This window comes from Capra hircus, chromosome 19 (assembly GCF_001704415.2).
Source record: "Capra hircus breed San Clemente chromosome 19, ASM170441v1, whole genome shotgun sequence".
Lineage (NCBI taxonomy): Eukaryota > Metazoa > Chordata > Mammalia > Artiodactyla > Bovidae > Capra > Capra hircus.
Window position 1 is genome coordinate 40153216 of NC_030826.1, and position 19927 is coordinate 40173142.

At 45.6% G+C, this 19927-nt stretch overlaps 1 protein-coding gene across 5 annotated transcripts in view; it reads left to right on the forward strand.

Moving 5' to 3' along the window:
• WIPF2 (WAS/WASL interacting protein family member 2) overlaps positions 1 to 19927 on the forward strand; it is a 41662-nt gene that overhangs the window by 16746 nt on the left and 4989 nt on the right. For all 5 annotated transcript variants that reach the window (XM_018065027.1, XM_018065028.1, XM_018065026.1 and 2 more), the window contains 6 exons: positions 4359 to 4490; positions 8076 to 8208; positions 8900 to 9016; positions 9363 to 10019; positions 18037 to 18243; positions 19686 to 19787. In XM_018065027.1, coding sequence (XP_017920516.1) covers positions 4428 to 4490; positions 8076 to 8208; positions 8900 to 9016; positions 9363 to 10019; positions 18037 to 18243; positions 19686 to 19787 — 1279 coding nt within the window. In that variant the 5' untranslated portion in view covers positions 4359 to 4427. The remainder of the gene's footprint in view (positions 1 to 4358; positions 4491 to 8075; positions 8209 to 8899; positions 9017 to 9362; positions 10020 to 18036; positions 18244 to 19685; positions 19788 to 19927) is intronic.

The window sequence follows — 19927 nt, forward strand, 5'->3', positions numbered from 1 at the left end:
TAAAAATGCAATAGACAGTGATTCCAGAAGGCCTGAATTTGTCCTCTGATTAAACAATATTAGTCACTAAAGTTTGTCTTTCTTTTATAAAGCTTTATGAATGGTTTTTGCTTCATTTGCTCTTAACTGAAAGCACTTCTCAAAGCAGACCTTCTGCATTGGGTTAGTGCTTGTAGTATCCATCTTGAATTGGTTTGAATAACACTTCTTTGGGGAATCTTCAGGGAAAGGAAAGTTGGGTTAATTTAAATTTGTACACATTGGTCTGCTCTGGGAAAATGTAGAGATCTGGTTGTATTCTATCATTAAGATAGGAATTTGGAGTGAGTTAAGTTTTTATTTAGGAAAAATAATGGAAGACTGCTAAACCCAACCAGCTTGCAGTCGAGATTTGTTTCATAGTGACGAGTGAGGTAGAAAGGGACGTGGAGACCTGAGTTTGAGTCCTTACTCTGCAGTTTCCTCCTGAGTGATCATGGGGGTTGCCCTTAGCTCAGTCGGTCTGCCTCTTACCCTAGTGTGTACACAGACCCTGCTCCTCGAACTTCAGAGTTCTCACCTGTAAAATGGGAGTGATAATACTTTGCTGTAGAGGGCATCATTGTATACTCCGTGTCCCTGACAGGAGGGTGACATGCTTGCCGTCTTTGTGAAGGCAGCAGAGAGGCTGAGAGCCACTGCTGGAAGTTGGCGCTAAAGACAGTCACTTGATAAAAGTGTGTGCGCGCGCACACACACACTCCACGGCTTGCAGGACCTGTTTCCTGACCAGAGATTTCAATCGGTTTACCCGGGTCATGGCAGTGAAAGCCCAGGATCCTAACTACTAGACCATCAGGGGACTCCCAAAAGTGATTGTTTTGAGGGATCTATTTTGAAATTGGAGTTTGAATTGAGCCTATTTTAAAAGGTATCTTTAACTGTGTAATGTTTTAGTGGTCTTTTGCAGTGGGTGACTTAAAAAAAGGTTTGCCTTGCTAGAGAATTACTGCTTTGCCTAATAAGTGACACTCACTATCAGATTTAAGGTTCCCTTTAGGTTATTTCTTATTTCGTAGCACTTAGGTTGGATCAGCTTGTAGGTCTGGGAAGAATTAGGGACTTGTCTGGACCTCTTTTCCAGGTCATTCTAGAAGACAGTTTCAGCCGTAGCAATGGCCAAAGTAAGTAAAATGGGAAGCCCAGAAAAGGCAGAAACTGAGGTGACTGGAATTAGTTGACAGTGTTTGTTTCTGAATGGACTATAATTTTCCCTATTGTTAGGCTGCTGGCTATATGCCGGCTATGGGGACCTAAGTGGAATGGTCATAGTAATCCCAGAGAATTCAATAGAAGAAAGTTTATTTCTTCTTCTCCATATGTTTCTTTCATTTTAACACCCCCCACACTCTGTGATGGATGTTCTGCTTATGAGCATTTACTGTTTTGACCAACTTCTCAAGTCTAGTATGTTAGATTCCTGGGAAAGGAAAACTAGACTTAGTTTTGAAACCAGAAATGAGAAGGTAGTCTCCTTAGAGGAGAGCCAGCTGCTTGTTCTTTGAAGTGAATTGAGACACTACTCCCCACGGGAGCCACCCAGCCAGAGTAGTGTCCAGGTTTTTGTGGTTGGAGCAGAAAGTTCTGTTGGGCAGTGGCATTACACTGGGAGGAGTTGGGATTTTGAAGACATTCACAGTCATGTTTTTAATCAGATTTTACTTACCTACAAAGGTTCTTGGTTTTATAGAACCTCTGAAATATTTGCCGTTTTATCATTCTCCGGGCATTGAGAGAAGTGTTTAAGTGTTCTTTATTCACAGAAAGATTTTGTTCACTCCTATAACAAAAGAGTTTAGAACGAAACCTCTGCAGTTATTTGGCTTTGACTTTGAGGGGTTCAAGAAGTGGAATTTCCTTGGAGTGACTTTTTGGAGGTATTGTTCTTGAGTTTTGGTTTTATCTTTGCCCCCTACTTCAGTGTCTTAGGGTAAGAGTCCCCTGGCTTTAGTCTCATTTGTGAAATGAGGAACACTTACAAACTCTTTAGCAGGTAGACAGCCATATAGTTTCTGAGTTTTAAGTGTTCAGCCACTGATGGGTTAAATTTGCACATAGTATTTATGCTCTTATCAGATTCCAGTCATATGACTGTATCAGGGGTCAGTAAACTTTGGCCCATGAATCAGATCTGGTCCATGATCTGTTTTGTACGGCACAATGACTAAGAACATTTTTTTACATTTTCAAAATGTAAAGATCAAGAGAATGAAAAGACAAGCCACAGAATAAGAGACAATATTTGCAAAAGGTACAGCTGATAAAAGACCATTAGCTAAAATATATAAAGAACTCTTAAAACTCAACAATAAGAAAACAACCCAATTAAAAAGTGGGCAAAAGACCTGAACAGGCACTTCATCAAAGAAGATATATAGATGGCAAGTCAGCATTTGAGAAGATTCCAACATCACGTGTCTTTTGGGAATTGCAAATTAGAACAACAGGACTACACACCTATTAGAATGACCAAAATTCCAAATTCTCGCAAGGAGATGAAACAGTAGGAACTCTTACCCATTGCTTGTGAGAATTGCAAATAGATACAGCCACTGCGGAAGATATTTTGGCAGTTTATTACAAAACATACTCTTACCATATGATCCACCAGTCCTACTCCTTGATATTTACCCAAATGAGTCAAAAACTTGTGTCCTCACAAAACCCTGCACAAGGATGTTTATATCAGCATTATTCATAATTGCTAAGACTTGGAAGCAACCCAGATGTCCTTTAGGAGGTGAATGGATAAAACAAACTGTGGTACATCCAGACAGTGGAATGTTACCCAGCGCTAAAAAGAAATGAGTTATTAAGCTGTGAAAAGACATGGAGGAAACTGAAATGCATCTTACCAAGTGAAGGAAGCCAATCTGAGAGAGGTACATGCTGGATGGTTCCAACAGTGTGGCAGTTCTGGAAAAGGCAAAACTGGGGAGACATTAAAAAGCTCAGTGCTTGCCAGGGGTCCAAAGGACGGGGGCAGGGAGGGGTGAATAGGCAGAGCATGAAAGAACTTTTAGCAAAGTGAGATGACTCTGTATGGTTTTACATTGGTGTTTATGTGTGTGCTGTGTAACTCAGTCATGTCCAACTCTTTGCAGCCCCATGGACTGTAGCCCGCTAGGCTCCCCTGTCCCTGGAATTCCCCAGGCAAGAATACTGGGAGTGGGTTGCCATGCCCTCCTCCAGAGGATCTTCCCAATTCAGGGATCGAACCCGTGTCTCTTAGGTTTCCTGCATTGGCAGATGGGTTCTTCACCACTAGCACCACCTGCAGAGCCAGCTACATTGGTGGACAGTTGTCATTATTCGTTGTTCAGTCAGTCACTAAGCTGTGTTCAACTCAGCGACCCCAAGAGCTGCAGAGTGCCAGGCTTCCCTGTCCTTCACTATATCCTGGGGCTTGCTCAGACTCATGTCCATTGAATTGGTGATGCCATCCAACCATCTCATCCTCTGTCACCCCTGTCTCCTTCTGCCCCCAGTCTTTCCCAGCATCAGGGGCTTTTGCATTATATATTTGTCCAAACCCATGAAATGTACAACTGCACGAATGAACCCTAGGGCTTCCCTGGTAGTGGTTAAGAGTCCACCTTGCAATGCAGGAGACACGGGTTCACTCCCTGGTCCAGGAAGATCTCACATGCCTTTGGAGCAACTAAACCCATGCACCACAGCTACCGAGCCTGAGCTCTAGGGCCACAAGCCACAGCTACTGAAACCTGCGTGTCCTAGAACCTGTGCTCGGCAATAAGAGAAGCCATGTCTGTGAGAAGCACTGCAGCTAGAGAAAGCCCACCGGAAACAATGAAGACCCAGAGCAAAGCCAAAAAGAACTAAATGATTTAATTAAAGAGAGTGAACCCTAATGTAAACTATGGACTTTGGGCAATTATGAGGCATCAGTGTAGGTTCATCAGTTATAACAAATGTACCACAGCAGGATGTAGATAGTGGGGTACTGTATGTTTGGCTGGGGGGACAGAGGTTTTAAGGGAACTCAGTACTTTTTGCTCAATTTTGCTGTGAACCTAAAACCACTGTTAAAAATGAAGTTTAGTAATGTAAAAGGCTGTCAAAGCAAAACAAAAGAATAATGTGCGACAGAGACCGTAGACAGTTTACAGAGCCTAAAGTATTGTTTTTATCTGGCCTTTTACGGAAAAGAGTTCCTGAGCCTAGGACTGGATCCCAGTGCGCCTGGGAGATGAGTGTCTAGTTTCTCTGGTGTCGTGCCCTGGCCTCTGGTTCTTCTGGTACTCTGTGTCTCTCGAGGCAAAGTTGTTCTCTTGAATTTATTTCTGCTTCACTTGCAGGTATATGAGTGACCTAAAGCTGCAGATTAAAACGGAGAGAGAGCAGTGCCAACTGCACGAAGGGCAAGGATGCCAATTCCTCCTCCTCCTCCACCACCCCCCGGTCCTCCTCCACCTCCCACTTTTCATCAGGTAGGTCGTCCTTCCACTCGGCTATCCCAAAACCTGAATGCATACTTAGGGCTTCCTGGTGTAAGACATATGGTGTGGGAAGATGGAGACTGAATAAATAAAGTCTGTCTTCCTCAATTAGTTCTGATTCCTGAGAAGTCCTCTTAGGACCATAATGGCTCGTCTTGGCTTTCCTGTCCTGGTTCAGTCTAAGTGGAGCTCTGAGCAGATGGCATCAGTGTTTCTTCCCTGTTAAACTATTTGTGACATAAAGGTCGGTGTGTCCCTTCTCTGTGCCCCCAAAGAGACTTACCTAGCTAGTTTGTTTCAGTACTAGGACTAGAACTCAGGCCTGGCAACTTCTGGTTTTTTTTTTCTTGGAAGTTTTGGGTTTTAGACATTTTGTTTGAGAATATGTGTGAATCCCCTTTGAAAACCTCATTTATTTTGGCTGTGCTGGCTCTTCATCGCTGTGTGGGCTTGTCTCTAGTTGTGGTGAGCAGGGTCTCCTCTCTAGTTGTGGTGAGCAGGGTCTCCTCTCTAGTTGCGCGCTTGGCTTCTCATTGAGGTGGCTTCTCTCGGGGAGCATGGGCTCTAGGCTCGAGGGCTCAGTAGTTGTGGCACGTGAGCTCAGTGGTGGTGATTCCTGGGCTCTAGAGCACTGGCGTGACAGTTATGGCTCCCAGGCTTCGTTGCTTAGAGGCACGTGGGATCTTCCTGGAGCAGGGATTGAACCCATGTCTCCTGCCTTGTCAGGCAGATTCTTTGCTACTGAGCCACCGGGGAAGCCCTGGATCCCCTTTTCAGATGAAATTTTATGTGGAAGCCCAATAAGTAAAGTAGGTAAAAGCAGAACTGCTCTTGATAGAGTAGAGTTCAAAGATCCACAGTTATCCTTGGATCCCTGTGGCCTTTAGGTTACGGCGCTGCATTGTTCTTCATCATTCCCTCATAGCCTTTTCACTGGGGGCTTAGTGTGGGTCAGAGACTCGGCCGGCTACAGTTTAGAAAAGCCACATAATTTTATCTATGCTTTAATCTTCTCTATACTTTTTAATTTTCATTTTTTTAAAACATTTTTTATTGTTTTTTGGCTGTACCACTTGACTTGTGGGATCTTAGTTCCTTGCCCAGGGATTGAACCTGTGCCCTCAGCAGTGAAAATGCAAGAGTCCTAACCGTGGGACTGCCAGGGAATTCCCATATAAGAGCTTATATATTGCTTGACTCTCCACACGAATTTATTTCACGAATTTATTTAAAAATTAAAAGAGGAAATATACGGATAAGCAAAAAGAAGCAGATAAAAATCATCTGTGATCCTGTCAACCTGAAATGAAACAGTTTCTGCTTTTAAGGGCCCCCAGTATAATGAGTGAGACAGAGAAGTCGACAGACAAAATCCATGCTATGCAGAGATAAATGGGGCCACAAGAAGGGCACCTCACCAGTGGTCGAAGGAGAGGAGGCAGCCATAAGAGGAGCCTCTGGGGGGAGATGATACTGAGCTGAATCTTGAAAGATGAGTAGAGTTTAGCCAGAAAAGGGTGAAGGTAGGCACTTGAAGTTGCTTAACTGGCATCCTCCTTGTTGTTCTTTTTGGTTGAACTTTTAGATTACTTTCAGCTTTATGCTATTGTAAACTGTTTGTTCCTGTTATTATCTTTGTGCACTGCTCCAGTTATTTTCTTCAAGTTAATTTCTGGAAGTAGAACTCTTGTGCTAGACTTTTGTGCTATTTTTTGGCTGTGCCTCATGGCATGTAGGCTTCCTAGGTGGCTCAGTGGGTAAAGAATCCACCTGCAGTGCAGGGGACGCAGGAGGTTTGATCCCTGGGTCGGGAAGATCCCCTGGAGGAGGGTGTGGCAACCCACTCCAGTGCTCTTGCCAGGAAAAATCCCATCGACGGAGGAGCCTGGAGGGCTACAGTCCATGGGGTCACAAAGAGTTGGACGTGACTGAAGTGGCTGAGCACGCAGGCACGCACACGTGGCGTACAGGGTCTTAGTTCCATGACCAGGGATCAGACCTGTGCCCCCTGAAGTGCAGGCACGGAGTCTCAACCGCTGGACCACCAGGGAAGTCCTGTGCTGGACTCTCCTGAATCCTGTGACCACCATAGGGCAGATTTTTGTTCTGTACATTTTTTTTAACATCTTCAGTGTGCCAGGAGCTATACAGGCAGTTCCTTCACAAAGCTAACAAACTCTTTTTGTAATTTTAACCTTAACCAATATCATAGGTAAATAATAATACTGTTTTACACTACATTTTTTTTATTGTTATAGTTGAAGGTTTTTTCTTTTCATATTTGCTGGCTCTTTTGACTTTCTGTACCCTGTATTGTTCATGTGTGTGTGCTAAGTCGCTTCAGTCAGGTCTGTTTGTGATCCTGTCTATGGACTGTAGCCCGCCAGGCTCCTCTGTCCATGGGATTCTCCAGGCAAGCCACTGGAGTTGGTTGCCATTTCCTTCTCCAGGGGATCTTCCTGACCCAGGGATCAAACTCAAGTTTCCTGCATTTCCTGCTTTGCAGACAGATTCTGCCTGCTGAGCCGCCTGGGAAACCCCAGTACTGTTCATAATCTTTTTTGCTTACTATCCGATTGATTTCTGAGTCATCTTGTTTGTTAATGCTGTATAGATTTAGAGCACTACCTTTGTTTCTATCATATGTTACATTTGTCACTGATAATTTCTCCTTCCAGTGTGTTATCTGCATATTATATTCCTAAGTGAATAATCTGTAATAAAGAAATCTGTTGGTCTTTTCTTGTATTTTGGTTGTCTTGATAAGAAGTCCTTCCCCTTACCTATTTTTTTCCATATAGTACTTCTGTGGGTTTATTTTTTACACTTAAAATTTTTAATTCAGCCAGAGTTAAGCCCTAGGGTAGGTATTTAACTTTATTATTTTTTTCTGAAAATTAACCACTCGTTGGACTTCCCTGGTATTCCAGTGGTTAGAACTCTGAGCTTTCACTCTAGGGGGCTCAGGTTTGAGCCCTAGCCAGGGAACTAAGATCCTACATGCCCCATGGTGCATCCTCCAGAAAATTAACCACTAGTTTTTAACACCTGGTATTTAATAACCTATCCTTTCTGCACTGATGAACTGTACTTTCATTTTTTCTTACGTAGATCTGGACCTGCTCATGGAGTGTCTGTTCTGTTCCATTAATCTAGGTGTCTGTCCTTGCGTTCTTATTATAGTTGGTCATAGGACTATTTCAAGATTTGAATGAGATCATGAAAGTAATGTGCTTATTATTATTAGCACAATGCTTCTGGTATAGTAGGGACTCCACAAATGTTTGCATTGATGATGATGATACCATACAGATAAGCATCTGACGCAAGCCTAGTACGTAGGTGCTCTGTTAGCATTGGTGCAGGCCTCCTCTCAGAAGCCTCTAAATAGGAGGGAGAGCTGTCCCTTCACTGAAGGGCAGCATGAGAAAAGGGTGTGAGAAGGGTGTCATTTGGCACATGTACCTTATCAGGCTAGACAGGCATTGCATGGAATCCAGTTTGCCAAAGACATTTATCCTGAACTTGTGATGAAGAGGATATTGAGGGTGAACTTTTGTCTCCCTCTTCTTTCAGGCAAACACTGAGCCGCCCAAGCTGAGTCGAGATGAGCAGCGGGGTCGAGGCGCCCTCTTACAGGACATCTGCAAGGGCACTAAGCTGAAGAAGGTGACCAACGTTAATGATCGGAGCGCTCCCATCCTCGAGAGTGAGTCTAAGCTGCATCGCCTTGCGAACCGCCAGGACCCCAGGGTCGACCTGGAGACTCGGCCTGGCTGTCATTTTTATTGTTGGATCTTGGGTGGGAGTTTTGTGTTAGGGTGTTCTGTGACTGTCTTCTCATCTGTACCTTTGAATGCCTCAGAAATTTCTTTTTGACCTTTGAGACACATTCTTGGGGTCTTAAGCCTCCCGTCTCTTTCTATCTCTTGTGCTTGTTAGGGCACATTCTTGGCTTTTCTCTGAGGAAACCACCACAGTCCTGAAAACCGATAAGCTGAAGCCAGTAATGATTTTATGATTGCTGCAAGTGTTCTTGCTGGAGGGCCTCTGGGGAGCTGGCTCACACCTAGGTCCCAGAGCCGTCAGCCCCTGACCATCTGGGACTTGGAAAGGAGAGCTTAAAGAACTCTCTCATCCTGGCTACCCCTCTGCCCTAAATAAAGGAAGATTGGCTTCTCGTTCTTTTCACTCTCTGTCATCACAGCCCAAAGTTTCATCCCCATGCCTACTTGAAGCTGTGGAGCAGAGAGGCTCACTTTCTGTTTCAGTGGAAGGACAAAAGCAGTGGCGGTTTGCAAATTAAAGCCCAGGGAGAAGGACGGGTTTCTCCTCAGGACTGACTTGGTCACCAGCTCAGAGCACACGTGAAATGACAATCCCAATGGTGTGCTTTCCAGAACCCAAAGGAAGCAGTGGTGGGTACAGTTCTGGAGCAGCTGCCCTGCAGGCCAAGGGAGGTCTCTTCCAAGGAGGAGTGCCGAAGCTGCGCCCTGTGGGAGCCAAGGACAGTTCAGGTATGTGGTAAGGACTTGCTTAGGGTATTTCCCAAGCGCCTTCGTCTTTGACTGATCCCAAGCGGGACCCCTGGGAATCAGGAACACGGTAGAGGTGCGACAGAGAGGAGTGGGAGCAGAGGAGGAGTGACAGAGTAGAATCAAGCAGAAGCTGAGGGATTCGGTGAAAGTGCGTTCGACTGGCAGCAGTAGTGTTTGTTGATGGACCTGGAGCCTGAAACCGGGTTAAAGCCCAGAACCGTACCTGCTGCCGTGCAGGCTGCGCAGAGGGGGCGGGGTGGCACGGAGGTGACTCCCCACCGAGCGCTTGGCTCTGTTGACCTGGTGCTGCCTGCTGTATTTGCAGAGAACCTGGCTGGTAAGCCAGCCCTCCAAGTCCCCAGTTCCCGAGCTGCTGCCCCGAGGCCTCCAGGGACCACAGCCAGCGGGCGTCCTCAAGATGACACAGACAGCAGCCGGGCCTCACTCCCAGAGCTGCCCCGGACGCAGAGACCCTCGTTACCGGACCTCTCTCGGCCCAGTCCCACCAGCAGTACCGGGATGAAGCACAGCTCCTCCGCCCCTCCTCCACCTCCCCCGGGGCGGCGTGCCAACGCCCCCCCCACGCCCCTGCCTATGCACAGCAACAAAGCCGTGGCCTACAACAGAGAGAAACCCCTGCCGCCCACGCCTGGACAGAGGCTTCACCCGGGTCGAGAGGGACCTTCTGCTCCACCCCCAGTCAAGCCGCCTCCTTCCCCTGTGAATGTCAGATCGGGACCAAGTGGCCAGTCTCTGGCTCCTCCGCCGCCGCCTTACCGCCAGCCTCCTGGGGTCCCCAACGGACCCTCCAGCCCCACGAATGAGTCAGCCCCTGAGCTGCCACAGAGACACAATTCTTTGCATAGGAAGACTCCAGGGCCTGCCAGAGGCCTGGCGCCTCCTCCGCCCACCTCAGCCTCCCCCTCTTCACAGAGTAATAGGCCACCTCCCCCAACCCGTGACCCCCCCAGCCGGGGAGCAGGTAAGTGCGTGGAAGTACCTTGTGTTTCCCCTCATACCCAAACTGAGTCTCTCTTCCTTTTCACCCTTCTCACCAAAGCTGTCCTTCATTGACTGAAGTGAGTACTCATTGGACAGGTTTATTAGTGCCTTTTTACATGTCAGATTCTGTTGTTAGGGAAACAGCAATAAATTTAAAAAAGACAAAAAATCCTGTTCTGAACACTGAGGAAAATAATAGGAAAAAAAAAAATATATATATATGTATGTATGTATGTATAAAGAAAACAAGCAAAAATATATATATAAACACATAGTATATAGATGCTTTAGAGAAATATGAAGCAGAGAAAGGGGATGGGATGTACTGGAGTGGGGATGAGGTAAGACTTAAATTGCAGGGATGAGGGTAAAAGCAGGGTCAGGGAAGGCCTCACTGATAAAGTGACAGTTTGGCAAAGACCTGAAGAAACTGAGGGAATGCACTAAGCGGGCGTTGAGAGCAGCGGATGCTCAGGCCCTGAGACTGGGGACAGCAGGGAGACCGTTGTGGCAAGACCAGGACATGCGAGGGGACAAGCGGCAGGACGTGGCGGTCAGAAAGCTAGATTCCGTGACAGAGTTGCCGAGGACTTTGTGAAGACTTCAGGTTTTACTCCGTGTGAGATGGGGAGCCAGTGGGTCGGGGGGAGGATGGGAACGTGGAAGTAGCATTGATCTACCTTTTGAAAAGGTCACTGGACCCTGTGTTGGGAAAGACCACAGGAAGACAGAGGGGCCAGGGAGAGCATTTAGGAGGCTAGGGCTGTGAACTGGGTGTATGGTGTATGGGTGGGTCACAGCAGGTTTGGGGAAAGATCAGTGTTCCATTTTTTTTTGTTTTGCTTTTAAATATCTATTTATTTGGCTGCCTCCGGTCTTAGTTGCGATGCGTGGGCTTCTCTCTAGCTGTAGCTCGGGGGCTTCCTTGCCCCACACCATGTGGAATCTTAGTTCCTTGAACAGAGATCGAGTCCCCTACATTGGAAGGTGGATTCTTAACCACTGAACCACTAGGGAAGTCCTAGGTGTTCAGTTTTGAATGTCAAGTTTGAGACCTGAGAGGAAATCATGGATTGGCGATTGGCTCTGAGACTCTGCAGTTCAGGGGGATGGGGTGGGCTAGAGAGGGGAATTTGAGGAATTTTGAGAACTATGTGCTGGGGTGAGACCACCTGGGGCGTGAGTTCATTAAAGGAGAGGAGAAGTCTGGGGCATGAGTCCTTCCTATATATAGGAGAGGCCGGAGCAATGAGAGTACTAAGGCAGAGGAAGCTGAGAAAGGGCCTGGAGTGAGGAAGAAAGGGGCAGTGCCGAGAGAGTAAGGGGAAAGTCCGAGACAGAGTCCGTGAGCACCCGGGGCCTGTGCCGCAAGTGGGTCAGGTAAGTTGAAGGCTGAGAATGACACTGGTCTCAGCAACACCAAGAGTCATTTTGAGGATCCACAAACTACCCTTGTGAGTAGTTTTAGTGGAGTGCTGAGGAGAGAGTGAAGTGAAGTCTGCTTGGATTGGGTTCAAGCATGCGGGAACAGGAGAAGCCTTGATGAAGACAGCAGTAGACGTCTAGGGAGTTTGCTGTAAGGGGAGAGGGCTGCAGCTATGCGGAATGGTTGCTGGAGGAGGATGTGAGATTGAGGGTTGATCCCCCTGCCCCAAGCTCCAAGATGGGAGAGGTTTCAACATCTGTTTGTATGCTGATGGAATGATCCTGTAGGGAAGGGGAGATTGCCTGGGTAATCCTCAGGGAGGCAAAAAGGAATGAAATCTGATCCACAGGTCGAGGGTTGGCCTTAGGTAAGAATTCAGATAGTTCTTCTGGGTAGCAAGAGGGATGACTGAGCATATAGGCAAAGAAGCAAGTGGGTAGGTGGGTGTAGTGGTGGGAGCATGTGGAAAGTTTCTTCTGGGGTTTTTTTTTTTTTTTTGGTTCTATTTTCTTGGTGAGTTTGAAAGCACGGACATCTGTGAATGTGGGTAAGGAGTTAGAGAGAGATTTGAGGAGAGAAAAGAGAGCATGAATTAGCCATCGGGGCGCACGGGTGAGTGAGTGAAAGAGGGAAGTGTGCTGCGATGACCAGTGAGGCAGAAGGCTCACTCCAGCTTGGGGGCCACATGTTTCAAGTGAGATTCATCAGCTTGACGTGCGTTCAGCTGCGTCTCTGCCAGTCCTGAGTCGGGGCAGAGTTGTAATTAACCAGGTTAGCGTTTTGTAGGCATGTGTGACCATGAGGGAGAGTGGGGCAAGGGAGGTAAGGGGGTGTGTTAGGGAGTGATTGTCGCAAGGACCATGCTGCCAGACTGGGTGAGGAGAAGATTCAGGAACCTTTGAAAAGGTGGAAGAGAAGGGTTCTATGGTGTGACGGTGAGCTCTGTGGACTCCAAATCAAGCGAAAATGTGGAAGAAGTTGTGTCATCTTTCAGAACAGCCCAACTGAAAGTAGAGAGTGAATGAGACTCTGACAGCTCTCTGGAGCCTTCTTAGTGTTCTATAGTGTTAGTCGCCCAGTTGTGTCCAGCTCTTTGCAATTCCATGGACTGTAGCCTACCGGAATCCTCTGTCCATGGAATTCTCCAGGCAAGAACATTGGCGTGGGTTGCCGTTCCCTTCTCCAGGGGATCTTCCCGACCCTGGGATCGAACCTGGGTCTCCTGCACTGAAGGCAGATTCTTTACCATCTGAACCACCAGGGAAGCCCTTCTTAGGCCCAGGAATTTTGGTTCCCATATTCTGCTGTATCAGCTCCCCTGGTGGCTCAGTGGTAAGCAGTCTATATGTCAATGCAGGAGACCCAATCCCAGGGTTGGGAAGATCCCCTGGAGAAGGAAATGGCAACCCATTCTAGTATTCTTGCCTGGGAAATCCGATGGACAGAGGTGCCTGGCAGGCTACAGTCCATGAGGTCACAGAAGAGTCAGACACGACTAAAGAGACTAAATAGCAACAATTCTTTTGTATCACTGGGCTTTGAGCCGCACCCTCCACAAATGGCTTTTGAACTTTGGCTTTTGACACCCCACATGTATAGGTGAAATCATCGAATAGGGAGGTTTGTCACCAGGAAGCATGTATTAAAGGCCCATTAACCTTTAACCATTAACCATGCTGCTTGACTAAGTACAGAGACATCTATTCTGGGGGCTGGCCATCAGGTGGTCACACAGGAGCCTAGTACATGGCCAGCTCTGTGTCTCCCTGGCTTTAGCTGTAAGGATAGAGTCCCAACATGACCTTTGATTTTACAAAGTTTTGGTTAAAAAATTTTTTTTAACTAAAGAATTTTTTTTAATGACCCTTTATCTGAGCCAGAGCCCATGTCTTTCTAAACCCAACCAGGAATAGAAGCAGGGGAAAATGTAATTTCCGTGGGTTGAATTGAGTCATTTTAAATGTCTGTAGACTTCTTGCTTCCCACTTCTCAGTTCTTTCTTTGTGATTTCTTTAGAATATTGTGAAGTTATGAGTCTTGTTCTTCTATTAGCCATCACCAACTTTGAAGCCTGCCATAGGCCTCGGCCTACTTTCTGCATCAGTAACCAGAGCAACAGTTCTTAAAAATGATACTCTGAAAAAAAAAAATTCAGATATTTTAGTCAGAGATCTTTTGAGTATTGGCTCCATTTGTTTGTGAGATTGGGCCTATCACTCTGATTTCTGAGTTTGTTTCCTGATCTGTAAAATGATATTCATAGTACTTTCAAAGGTGGCTGTAAATAAAAGGATGCTTAGAAGTGCTTTATAAACTGGTGTGCTGGTGAGTTAGTGGTTTTATGCAAAGGGCTTCTGGGTAGTTTTCATGGACTTATTTCTATTAATTAATCATACTATGATAATGCTAACATGTTATAATGTACTTCTGTTTCTTTATGAATGATTTAACATTTGAAAGAATATGTAAAAAGGCAAAAGAATATGTAAAAAAGGCAAAAGGAGTCTTTTGCCTTGCCCAGGGTGCTTAAAGACCAAAAATATCCCTTCTTATTGGTCCATAAAGTTTCTTTTTGAATTTTTCCTCTGTAGAGTAAAACACTATTTTGAAGGGCATTTTTTTCTTTTGAAAAGAATCAAGGATGGAGTGGGAGGTTGGGTTTAGTAGATATAAGTGCAACATTGTAAATCAGCTATGTCTGTGTGCTCAGTCCTGTCCAACTCTTTGCCACCCCGTGGAGTATAGTTTGCCAGGCTCTTATGTCCATGGACTTGTCCAGGCAAGAATATTGGAGCAGGTTGCCATTCCCTACACCAGGGGATCTTCCCAACTCAAGGTTCGAACCTGGGTCTCCCACAGTGCAAGCAGATTCTTTACCATCTGAGCCACCAGGGAAGCCCTGCTTCAGTTTAAAACAAAAGAATCAGTAATATTATGCTTTACTCAAAATTAGGTTTATCTTGGATTACAAAAGTTGATCTTCCCACCCTGAGGTGTCTTTTACACAGTGCTTGTCTCTTGAGGTCATTGGATTCCAGCTCTGTCACTTGAAGTAGTCTTAAAACTGGATGTGACAAACAGCAGAACCTGGTCAGGATTACCGTCCCTGAGCTAAGCATACCAAGCAGGTGGTTCTTCTTTGTGCTCCATTTTGCCTGTCCAGGTTGGCTCTCATCACTGCCACCTGCTCACAGCCTCACTGGTGTCCTTTTGAGCCTGGCTGATGCTGTCTACTTTACTTGCCCTATCCCCACCAGGGAGTCTGGGTAGACACAGATTTCCAGGACCCTAAGAAATCTGACCTGCCTCTTGAGAAACCTATATGCAGGTCAGGAAGCAACAGTTAGAACTGGACATGGAACAACGGACTGGTTCCAAATAAGAAAAGGAGTACGTCAAGGCTGTATATTGTCACCCTGCTTATTTAACTTATATGCAGAGTACACCATGAGAAATGCTGGGCTGGAAGAAGCACAAGCTGGAATCAAGATTGCTGGGAGAAATATCAATAACCTCTGCATATATATATATGCAGATGACATCACCCTTATGGCAGAAAGTGAAGAGGAACTAAAAAGCCTCTTGATGAAAGTGAAAGAGGAGAGTGAAAAAGTTGGCTTAAAGCTCAACATTCAGAAAACTAAGATCATGGCATCTGGTCCCATCACTTCATGGCAAATAGATGGAGAAACAGTGGAAACAGTCAGACTTTATTTTTTGGGGCTCCAAAATCACTACAGATGGTGACTGCAGCCATGAAATTAAAAGACACTTACTCCTTGGAAGGAAAGTTATGACCAACCTAGATAGTATATTCAAAAGCAGAGACATTACTTTGCTGACAAAGGTCCATCTAGTCAAGGCTATGGTTTTTCCAATAGTCATGTATGGATGTGAGAGTTGGACTGTGAAGAAAGCTGAGCGCCGAAGAATTGATTCTTTTGAACTGTGGTGTTGGAGAAGACTCTTGAGAGTCTGTTGGACTGCAAGGAGATCCAACCAGTCCATTCTAAAGGAGATCAGTCCTGGATGTTCTTTGGAAGGAATGATGCTAAAGCTGAAACTCCAGTACTTTGGCCACGTCATGCGAAGAGTTGACTCATTAGAAAAAGACTCTGATGCTGGGAGGGATTGGGGGCAGGAGGAGAAGGGGACAACAGAGGATGAGATGGCTGGATGGCCAACTTGATGGACATGAGTTTGAGTGAACTCTGGTGTTGGTGATGAACAGGGAGGCCTGGCGTGCTGCAGTTCATGGGGTAGCAAAGAGTCGGACACAACTGAGTGACTGAACTGAACTGAAGAAATCTGAGCATGAGGGAAATGTTTTAAGGATGACCTGAAAGAGCTTTGGTTTGAGCAGATTTGGTATGAAAACGGTTCGGAGATCTGCTGGGAGGTGTTAAGGAGGTTTCTCTTTAATTATTATCTCTAATGGACACTGTCCATGCTTACACAGACCTTGGAGATTGAGGGAGAGTTTACGTTCTGAGTGTGTTTTGTGGGAAGCTAAAACTGACATTTACTGGGCCTACAGTGCCAGACTCCTTGTCTATAAGCATCAACCCATTACTGTTTCATGCTTAACTACAGTTACTCTATAGACATTCTGACAGTAATTCAGGAGGAATAATATATACTCTTATTATTAAGACAATGTTATTTGTTAAGCAAAGTAGTCTCTCTTGTGTACTGTGTAAGTAACAACTTCTTATTGGGCATAGCCTAGGTACCAAAAGACATACCTCCATCTCACTGGGTTATACATTTGTTGGGGAGGTAATTAATACTTGTGGTAATTATGAAAAGCAGTATGTAGCAGTTTTCTTACTATGAAAGAGTAGGCGTGTTCTGGGTCTGTTAGATCTGTGACCTTAGATAAATAGCCAGAGTCCCCGTTTCTTCATTTATGCAGTGCAGTGGGGATAGTGCCACATACTTGTACAGGGCTGGCTACAATAAGTTTTAAAAATTAGTTCACTGGCTCAGTCGTTGTGGTGTGTGGACTTAGTTGCTCTGCAGCATGTGGGATCTTCCTGGACCAGGGATCGAACCTGTGTTCCCTCCCTGCACTGGCAGACAATTCTTAACCACTGGACCACCAGGGAAGTCCAATATCCAGCATGCTTTTGATATTATCTAATGCTTGATGGCAGATTTTTGACTTTTCAGGGTGAATTTGATATTTGGAAATGGCGAAAAGTCAGACATATTTACGAATATTTTTGTTGGTGGTGCAACCTCAGAAAATGGGAAATGACCATCATATAATAATATTTATGGATCTGTCTGACTGGGTTTGAAGACAATTGTAAAGAGGCTTTCCCGATTTTTTTTTTTTTTTGAGCAGTGAGCCTGTCGCTGGAAATATGTAACTTCTGTTGATGAAACTGTTATACATAATTTGAAAGGCACACATTTTAGTCTGTACTACTGAGTGCTGGAATAAGTGACATAGTCTATAAATGCTGTCAGGGAACAAAAGAGGGAACCAGAATAGAGTGGATTGCTTTGAGAAAGCCTTGAGAAGATGGGAATTGAGTTAAACCTTCAAGGATAGGTAGGATTTGATAGTAAGGACTGGTCACAAGAGGAAAGCATAGGTAATTCAGGTTATTTAGCAAATATTGATTAAATACCTACCATTTGCTATACATCTGGCTGAGCTTGGAAACTCAAATGAATGGACACTGCTCTGACTTTAAGGAATGTACAGTATCCTGGGAAAGAAGCATATATAGTGAATAATTATAATATAGCATAGTAGAGTAGTAGAGAGAGAGAGAGGTAACAGTGGGAGTGTGGATGAATGGTGCCAGTTCAACCTAGGAGGCAAGGAAGGAAAGAATGAAGGCAAGATCAGGTTACCCACGTGGTAGATTACTGTGTAAGCAAGGAAGATCGTGGGGTGATACTTGTGGAAGCTAAGGATTTGAAACTTTATGAGGTAAGAAATGCAAAGCCCTTGGAAAAGTTTGAGCTAGTATTTGAAGAAGATTAGTGTGTTGTTGGTATGCAGAATGGATGGGAAGGCTAAGAGATCAGAAGCAAGGAAAACAATGGAGAGGCTTTTTGCAGTAGAACCGGCTAAAAGTGAGAAAGCCCTGACTTTGAATTGTGGAGGCAGGCGTGGAAAAGCCAAGAAGAAACCATCACGAGTAAGTAGAGTTCTTGCCTGACTTGTCATGCGAAATGAAAAAGGGTCATCTGTTCATTCTGAACTTTGTCTCTGGAAGAATGTGATGTTGCTAAAGAAACAGGAGGACTTCCTGGTGATCCGAGTGGTTGGGACTATGTGCTTCCAGGGCAGGGGGCACGAGTTCGACCCCTGGTCAGGGAAACTTAAGATCTCACATACTGCACCAGCGCAGCCAAATAAAGAAAGTAAAAATTTTGAAAAAGAAACAGGGCTGAGAGGAGGGGGTGTGACATTCAGCATGCTGCCCAGAGGCTCCTAGAGGCTGGCTCTTTGGGAAGGCACCGAGGTGCTCTTTTGGCCCATGCCTCTCACATCCCTCTGCCCATCACTGTCCCTGCATCCAAGCCTAACTGCTTTCGATTCTAATTGCAGCTCCTCCACCCCCGCCACTGATGATCCGAAATGGTGCCAGGGATGCCCCCCCTCCCCCACCACCATACCGAGTGCACGGGTCAGAACCCCTGAGCCGAGGAAAGCCCCCACCTCCGCCCTCAAGAACGCCAGCCGGGCCTCCTCCGCCACCGCCGCCCCTGAGGAATGGCCACAGAGATTCCATCACCACTGTCCGATCTTTCTTGGGTGAGTAGCTAGCAGTATTGGTCTCATAGCTCTTAAGGGACTTCACTGACTCCAGTGGCCACTGCACAGTGGGCGTGGCCAGTTGGTACCCTCTTCACTGCAGTTCCTCTCCTGACTTCCTTTCAGACTTCTGTTCCCATCCATGTACATTGCTTTCCTTAGGTGAATTCTCAGCTCGACTGCTTTGGAAGAGATTAAAAGTAAAATCAGCAAGTGTTTTGCTAACTCTGAAGCCACTCTCTTGTTCCTCAAGGCTCATTATTTGTGGTTAGCTTTTAGGTCCGAGACTATATCCTCTTCAGGATTATTGAGGTAGGAATTTCGTATTCTCCGAGGAAGAAAGGCTCCTTTCTGGACCTTTGAAAACAGAACATTGTATGCACAGCATTTATCTGATAATCCAAAGCCACTGACGAGCTCCGTTACTTTGAAGGAGTCACTTCATTTTTCTGGACCTCACTTCCCTTATCTGTGAAACAAGGAGGTTGACTAAAGGGACTAGGGTTATCAGGTCCACTTTTGCAAGGTTATAAATGAATCTTGGGCTCCACCTGAGAGGTCTGTCATGAAGCACCGAGTAAAGATTGTCCAGCAGGTATTGTTAGACCCTCTGTTGAGGGACAGGGAGGCCTGGTGTGCTGCAGTCCATGGGGTCGCGAAGTGCTGGACACGACTGGGCAACTGAACAACTGTTGAGGAAGTCTGGAAAAATCTTCACGGTCCATTTTAGCCTGCGCACTGTAGACTCTTTAATGATTACCTCTTCTCTGCTCCTGCTCTGGTCTGTTCCTATTAAGTGGACTAGGGTTTTTGCTTAGAAGGTGTGCCTTGTGGAATGTGATCAAGTCACACCCGTAGGAAACTTGAGCTTTCATGTAGAGGAGCTGTGGGAGGTCGGAGCAGAGGCCATGCCATGGCTCTCCCAGCTGTGTTACAGAACTCCCTGAGGGGAGCCGGACCGAGAAGGAATCACCTGGTCAAAATCTCCCACTAGCTGGTGACACATATTCCCAGGTTAGCTTAATTTCTCCCAGTTTGTGGATTCAGTTCAGTTGGTTTCCCATGGTGATAGTCTTTAAGATGACTATGTCGCTAAAACAGAATTATATTTCCTTCCCCTCCCAGGCAAACAGTTGGGCTCCTTTACTGGGATATGCCTGGTCTGGAAACATCCAAACCAAAAGTTGTAAAGAACCAGTTTGTGGAAAGATGTAAAGAACCATTTCAAAGACTCATTCCTTAGTGTAAAGAGTCTTTGAACACACTCTGCATTCAAGGCATGGAGAGTAATACTGTTGCCATCCTCATGGGTTTACTGAGCAAGGCAGGCCCTCTCAGTGCGTCAGGAAGGGTTAGGAGTAGTGGCGAGGCGTATGGGAGCCGAGGTAGAATTAGGAATTAATTAGGTGGTGATAGGAGTTAATGCTGTATTCCTTTTGCAGATGATTTTGAGTCAAAATATTCTTTCCATCCAGTCGAAGACTTTCCTGCTCCAGAAGAGTATAAACACTTTCAGAGGATATATCCCAGCAAAACAAACCGAGGTAAGAAGAGAATCAAGGAAGTTCTTCCATAATTATGTAGGCTATAGAATTGATGTGTGTTTTTCTTAAGTTAACATTTGCTTCTTCTTGTCTGCATTTTCTTAAAAAGACAAAACCTCATCCCAGGTTTTAAAGGATAG